Source organism: Cajanus cajan, chromosome 10, assembly GCF_000230855.2.
Source record: "Cajanus cajan strain Asha chromosome 10, NIPB_CcT2T_4, whole genome shotgun sequence".
In the NCBI taxonomy this organism is placed as follows: Eukaryota; Viridiplantae; Streptophyta; class Magnoliopsida; order Fabales; family Fabaceae; genus Cajanus; species Cajanus cajan.
Window position 1 is genome coordinate 42,426,217 of NC_138526.1, and position 7,870 is coordinate 42,434,086.

Consider the following 7,870-nt stretch of genomic DNA (forward strand, 5'->3'; position numbering starts at 1 on the left):
TAATTTTTAATAATACATAACAATTGGATTTTGGAAAAATCTAATAATATATTATTAGTAATTATTAAAATATTAATTTGTGTCTAATTTTTTCTTTTATTTTAATGTGTTTTTTTTGTTTTTTTTATTATCTTCAGTAGCAAAATATTTTATATATAACAAATTGTATGCATGAGAGAATTAAAGAAAGAAATTTAGGGGGAAATTATTGGAATGAAGTTTTAAAAGGAAAGAAATATGTAGAAGAATTATCGGAGGAAAGTCTTATAGGGAAGCAATTATTTTCATTAATTATATTATTTATAGATTTATACATTATAGGTAATACATTTCCTTTTTGTTAGGAGTTATTTCTTTTATCCGTAAAAAAGATTACAATGACAACGACTAGGGGTGGATTTAATGGTTAACTTTGGGGTCATTTAAAGATCTTCATCAAAGTAAAAAAAAAAAAAAAATCTAAAAAAGTGATGACAAATCACATCTTCATGCATGATCACCTTAATTCTTTCTCGTCGTCATTTGAGTTTAGGGAGTGACATCTTTCTTCTGACTCACAGCTTCTCATTGCTCCATAGCTAATAGGTGTGCTTCGCACACCCTTAACATCTTGGCCGAAAAGTGAATAAACTAAAAGAGCAGAGAGAATAAGGGTTAGCACCATTTTTATCATTGTCATTGCTATTTAATTTTATCGTTAATCGATGATAAAGAATGATGAACAAATGTGGTGTTAGGGATTTGTCAGCTTGATTTGTTTTAGAGGGGTGCATGCATTTAAATAAGACATTATATAAATAGTCATGCATGAAATTAGCAATGGTATAACAAAATGTATAGGACAGAGGTGCAGTAACAATATCATCTTGTTGCATTGACAATGAAGGGAAGTCTACGGCATCATTCGTTCCTAAACAATGGGAAGTTAGAGAAATCCGAAGAAATCAAAGAGCTATATGAAAATTACCCAAAATGGGAATCACGAGTTGTTTTTTTTTTCTTTTTTCTTTTTTAACAAAGGAAATAAACAAATTAAACCAACTAGAATCCATGTGGATGATAAACAACACCAACATTATCAATTTATCATATAGAAGAGAAAAATAAATAAATGAGGGAACTATATATGTAAAAACCCTACGAGATATCTCAACATTAGAGAATGCATGGATAAGAGGTCAGCAACTTTGATTTGTTTTCCCGAGTATATATGATACCACTCGATGTCTTCAACCACCATAAAATCATGAGTTTAGTATAATGTGCTTGAAAGTTTTTTTTTTTTTTTTTTTGCCAAATTACAATTTCAGGGCGAATATTTTATTTTATGTATAATTTTGGTTTTTCTAATTTTAAGTATTTCTCCTAATTTTTCAATTATTAAAAATGATTTTTCATTGTAGATTTTATTTAACAATTAATGGAAATATTATGAAGGTGTGATTAAATATTAAATTGTATAAATTGGTGCATATATATAATATTTAAAATTGATTATTAGGAACCATCCTTATTATTTGTTTATAAAGATAATGATTCAACATTTTATTTGTTTAAATTGGATTATTAGTTTTAAATATATCTTCTGAGAAATTAATTTATGTATAGACTTTTGGTAAAAACATGATATTACACATAATCAGTTCATCCAAGTTCGAATGAACTGTCCTCCTCAATTTGTTTCTCTCTCGTTGATTAATGTCATGAATATTTTACATGTTAGCGTGTAGTTTTTTTTTTTTGGTCTTATCTTTACATTTTCTGAAGTGTAAAAAAAATAATATCTAAAATAAAATAAATAAATAATCAATATCTAAAATTAGTACTTAATTTGAAGTTTTTTATAGGTAGATATAGATCGGTTTGAACTTTGAAGTGATCAATGCTTCAATTAATTAAACATGCCAAAGTGTGCATATACAAGTCTATAAAAGTTGTTAGAACTTTAATTTGGTGTTGTCATTCTGATATATTAAAATATAAAAATTCTATAAAAGTTGTTAGAACTTTAATTTGGTGTTGTCATTCTGATATATTAAAAAATAAAAATTCTATAAAAGCTGTTGGAAACCGCTGCCCCAGATGAAGATATCTTTCTCGAAGACAAAAATAAAAAATTACCAAAAAAAAAAATTAAAAGTAAATAAATATAGGCAAGTTGACTTAGACAAAGTCGCCATTCCATGCGATTCCAAGCTTTCGTTGGATGAAAAATAAACTTCCATGATATTATGATTTCAGCATTTATGGATCACCATTTTCAAAAGCTGAATTTATATATATATATATATATATATATATATATATATATATATATATATATATATATATATATATATATTTATAAAATCACTAATATGAAAATATAGCATTCGGCTTCTAGTTTGATTAGTTTGGGTAAGAATACTATATGTAATAATAATAAATAAATAAATAACTATCCCTATATACCAAGTATTTTAAGTATTGTATTAGCCATATTGTATAAGCACTGAAAATTAACAATGGATGTAGTTCTGTTTTTAATGAAAATCCCACATTTATGAGATGTTCATGCTAGTATTTATAAATAGATAATTATTTTTATCTTACAAGCTGATTTTATAAAATTAAATTATAATAATTCATTTTCTTTAAGATATTTTATGTACCGCCTGTGCTAAAGGTGCTTTCCTCTCCTCAAGGCTTAAAATAATTTAAGAGCTTATATTTTAAGCATCAATATTAGCTGACAGTTGTTGTCTTTCTTATCTGAGTTATCTCATATCCTTGTTTATTTTAGTTTCTAAATCTTTTGTTGATACTCTTGTTTGCTTGGATGGACACTACTTATATATGATGTCCATTATATATTTATATTTATCATTCATTACCTGGGCAAAAGTTAAAATAAAACTAATGGAATAAATCATTAATTTATTTATTTTATGAAGTATTACCTTCTCATTTAAATAGTCCATAAACTAATGAAGTTATATATATATATATATGTAGTATATATAAGGAGTTTCTAAGGTGTTAAATATCTATCAATTTGGTGTCTCGATTGATATTGATATATTTTCTTATAGGTAAAAGTTTAATTTAAAGTGTCTAAAATAATTTCTAATACTGGATTGATTGATCATCGTAGAGATTTTTTAAAAATTAATTATATAAATGAGACTATTTTAAAACTATTTATATATTTGAGACTATTTACTATAATGTTGTTATGGGTCATAGCGACACTAATATTATGTGTATTTTTTTTTTGAAAACAGCTTGAATTTAGCTGTGCAGAAGTTGTTATCGATTATAACGACTTTAGTAGTATTTTAACTTCTCAAATGGCTCAATTTTTTAAGAAAATAATTTTTTCATAAAATAAAAATATTAATATTTTTTTAAATATATTTATTTTAGGAGTTAATAATTTAAAATATTTTAATAATTTACAAAAAATAATTTTTTTTTAAATAATCCGGAATAATTCACTCAACCAAAAATAAATTAGTAGTATTTATAAATAAATTTAAATAAAAATAATTAACATTAAAAAATATATTTTTATAAAGAAAAGCTTTTAAAAAAACTGAAAAAAAACGTTAAAAAAATGGAAGAAAAAAAAGTGAGTGACAAAAGAAAAATAAAGTGAAAAAAAATATGAAAATAAAAAAAAGGTCGAGCTAACTTTGAAGTAGGAATGGCAATGGGGCGGATCGGGTACGAGTTTTATGATACCCGTCCCCGTCCCTGCGACACAAACTCATCCCCGTACCCGTACCCGAACTTGTAAAAAATTAATTTTTTTTTTGCAAAAAAAATACATAATATTTTTAAATTATTATTCTATTATATTATATTTATAATTAAATTATTTCTTTATCTCATATTTTAATCAAGTGATTTCTTAATAATTACACAATTATAAATGTTTCACATTATAATAAATAATTACACATAATAAAATATTAATTTTTTTTAATATAATTAAATCAAGTACAGGTACAGGTACGGGTACGGGACGGGTATGTATATACCTATACCCGTACTCGTACCCAGTTTAATTTATCGGGTTTTACCCGTACTCGTACCCGGTCAAACCAGATATTCCCCGTCAAAGTCGAGACGGATTCGGGTATTACCCACGGGTACGAGTTTATTTGTCATCCCTACTTTAAAGTCGCTATCACTAACAACGTCTCACTCTAATAAAAAAAATGAAAAGTAGAATAAAAAATTATTAAAAAATGCAAAAGAAAAAAAGTGAGTGAAGAAAAAAACATGAAAAAAATGCAAAAAAAAAAAAGTGACAGAATGAAAAAAATAAAAGTTGGGCGTTGTGGTAGATAGCGATATTACGTTTCATATATTTAATTAATATATATTATTATATAATTTTATTTATTTAATAATTTATAAAAAAATTATTTTACTGTTAAGAAAAAAAATTACTTACTTTATTAAATTTATATTTATAATTGTATATATACATATATATATATATTAATTATATTTCTTATATTAAAAAATTCAATTAAAAATTAATTTATTTTTCTTTATTTTTTAACAATTTATTTTAGTCTTAAAAATTATTAAATAAATTTAATTTTTTTAAATGTTATATGTTAAAAATTCAAATAAATTAATATTTTTTTAAAAATAATTAAATGATGTCACTATAATATGTAACAATTTCATTTAATTATTATTTTTTTTAAAAAAAATTAGATGCTATAACCTGTACCGACTTTATAGAGAAAAAAAAATGAAGTCATTATATATCGTTACAATTGACAGCGATTTTAGTTAGATCGCTACCGATTATAGCAACTTTTGTTGCATGACTTCTAAAAAAAATTATATTAAATAATTTTAAAGGTATAAATAATTTTAAAACAATCTTATTTACGTAATTACTTTTAAAAAAAAATAACCTTGATCGATCAATCCCAATACTTCAATATTACTTGGATATATATTTATAATATTTAAGGAGGAGAAAGAGTGATACTTCATGTATGATGTATCAAATTAGTGGTTTATTAAATATAATCCTAAGCATTACATCATGCCATGGAAGGAAATTCAAGACCGATAATAAATTCGAATAAAAATGAGGTCTCTACCGCTCAATCACCATAGAGATGGGTAAAAATATATTTTTGCCAAATTAATGGTCTTGATAAGATATAACATGCCTAAGAAATCAGCACCTACCACACCCTACCATGTGACATGACTTCATGGCATCTTTGCATGTCGAAGGCAAAATGCTTTTATCCTGTTAAGGCCATCTACAAGATCAGAAGTTTTGACAGCATAACTAATTCGAAGCCAATTCTTTAGTCCAACCGTAACACCTAGTATTATATATCAATAAAGAGAAATTCTCACCATGAGTTTATTTTATTTAAGGAATTATTTAATCTGAGATTCTGATGACAAGAAAAAAGTATTACCTGGAAGAAGAATGACAGATTCCTCTTCAGCTAGTTTGGCACAGAAATCCATATCATCAACAATATCCTTAATTTGTGAAATGTTAATCTCCACCTGCTCCATTAAATCAATTTACAATTAATTGATCATCTGTTAAGATGATCGAGTGTTGAAGTAATAACAATGAAAACCTTAAAACTCTTTATGCCACGTACCATAACAGCCATGGCTCCTTCTGGTTTGTGAGGGCATGTTAAACAAGGGATCTCCTTACATAAATCATGTAGTATGTTTGCAGCCTCCCTCAGTATATTAAGATTTTTTGAAAGGAAATCAACTTTCGGTTTGTCAAGGATTTCAGGTATTGCTGCCTGCAAACTTACAAGCTGTGATCTTTGTTTCGAGGGAAAAGAAAATGTAAAAATGGATATGAGCATACAAAGTATAAAAATGTATAAAATTCTGAATGCATGTATACTATTCAGCGGAAGAAAACAAGGATGTAATTTTGTAACAGTATTTTAGATTGCTCTTTGTAGTTTGCCTATGCTAGTTTCCGTTGGTTACCTGCAAAATTGTTGGAGGGTCAGATGTGATCTCCAAATAGCTGATGATATTTTTCACAACCTTAAAAAGAAAGAAAGCAATTGCATAATTCATGCAATATTGTCAGTCAAGTATAAGAATATCTATATAAGCTAAGAAAAATTTATTCCATTAATTTGATCTTCAAAATGAAGAAAAAAAAATGAACTAACCCCAGTTTTCTGAAAAATTCCATGAGGGTCACATGTGGCTATCCAACCAGTTCTCCAACCAGGAACTAACCATCTTTTTGATAAAGAACCAATTGTAATGACCGGCACTATGGATGAAAACACCCCCATGGGCACAAATGGATTACTTCCAAAAGTTACATGAGCATAAACTTCATCAGAAATTACAAAGATTCCAAGTTTCCTCGCAATCTCAGCAACCTACAAGAACACAGAAAAATAATCACATTTGGATTCCAACTCTTAAGCAACTTAAGTACAAGACTACATGTACCCTTTTTAAATGTTGGTATGTGAACACATTTCCACATGGATTGCTAGGATTGATGAGGACCATAGCCACTGTGTTATCATCTGCTAGAGCTTCAATCGAATCAAGGTTAACCTCCCAACCTCTCTCAGGCAACAGCTCGAAGTACCGAACTTCAAGGAGACAACAAGCAGCACGAGAACTATATTGCGGGTACCCTGGTCTTGGAAGGAGAATGTTGGCACCAGGACGTGCAAGGACAGGTAAGATTATATCTATAGCTTGTGTGCCACCAACAGTCAGAAAAACATTCTCTGCTGATAACTGGTATGGAAGATCAGAAGAGAGATAATTTGCAATAGCCCTGCTTTGGGAAATTGCAGTACATTATCATCAAATCAACATAAAAAATCTTAAATTGATTTCAGCAACGTTTTGAATTGTGGTCGCGGTCGTGATTGTGATTGTGTCACGATCCTTAACATTTAGGAAAATTACAAACAAACACAACTGAAGCCACTATAATTGCATTTGTCATGCAGTTATAAAGAAGAGAACTCAAAAAACCTTGACGTTGTAACCAAAATCGTGTTAACAGATCATTTTTTTAAACCTTTGAACTGAGAATTTCAAATGCATTGTCATTTGTAGGATTACCAAATACCATTATACAAATAGTCCACCAGGAAATGGGTATACATGTAATCCGAACTAAAGGATTATACGTTACTTAATAGTTAATACTTATGGTCTATCTCTTCTTTGTAACAGGAATTATAAATATGCAGTCCATCATGTCTGAATGTCAATTTCAAAAGACAAAGTCTAGAAGTATTGTTTATATTTAATCATTCAACAGATTTGGTACTTCAATCACATTAACATAGCCAAGACATGGCAAACTTAATCCACGTGAAAACATATAATATAACTTAACACCTTCTAGTTTATGCTTATTACTGAATTAACACTACCTACTCTTACATATTACATAACAATATTTTACTAAGTAAATGAGAGTTGAGAGTGAATAAACCTCTTTGCCTCAGGTAAGCCAACAGTGGGAGGGTAAGAGTTGAAGTTATAGGAGTGAACAGCAGTTGCAACAGCGTCAGAAGCTTCAGGGGTAGTCCTAAAGATTGGGTTATCGGTGGGATCCACACGACACAAACGAACCAGTGGTTTCTTGTGTTCATTATTGTTGATTCTCTCCATCAACATGTTATAGACTCCTCTCACAGAGATGGAAGAAGCACTGAGCTTCTTGTTCCCCTGAAAGTTCCATCTCTCGCTTCCACTCTCCATTGTCTTTGCAAAATATGATGTCTGCGTTTGGTCAACCATTAGAAGTGAATTTAAGGAGCATGTTGGGAAAAGGAAAGATGCCAAGTAAGAAAGACAAATGGTACTTGTTTTAATG

The 7,870-nt window shown here is 28.2% G+C and overlaps 1 protein-coding gene across 2 annotated transcripts; it reads right to left on the minus strand.

Annotated features, from left to right (window-relative positions):
- Nucleotides 1-5,004: 5,004 nt before the first annotated feature.
- On the minus strand, nucleotides 5,005-7,870 carry LOC145949163 (putative aminotransferase TAT2). 2 transcript variants are annotated; one of them, XM_083065156.1, is made up of 7 exons: nucleotides 7,487-7,870; nucleotides 6,475-6,814; nucleotides 6,183-6,401; nucleotides 5,992-6,051; nucleotides 5,640-5,795; nucleotides 5,445-5,538; nucleotides 5,005-5,266 (listed from the first exon to the last, which is right to left on the minus strand). In XM_083065156.1, the coding sequence occupies exons 1-7, from the start codon at nucleotides 7,792-7,794 to the stop codon at nucleotides 5,262-5,264; spliced, it is 1,182 nt and encodes a 393-aa protein (XP_082921282.1). In that variant the 5' UTR covers nucleotides 7,795-7,870; the 3' UTR covers nucleotides 5,005-5,261. The 2 variants fall into 2 exon arrangements, with proteins under 2 accessions (XP_082921282.1, XP_020229356.1); XM_020373767.3 differs by having other exon boundaries at nucleotides 5,005-5,345; nucleotides 7,487-7,865.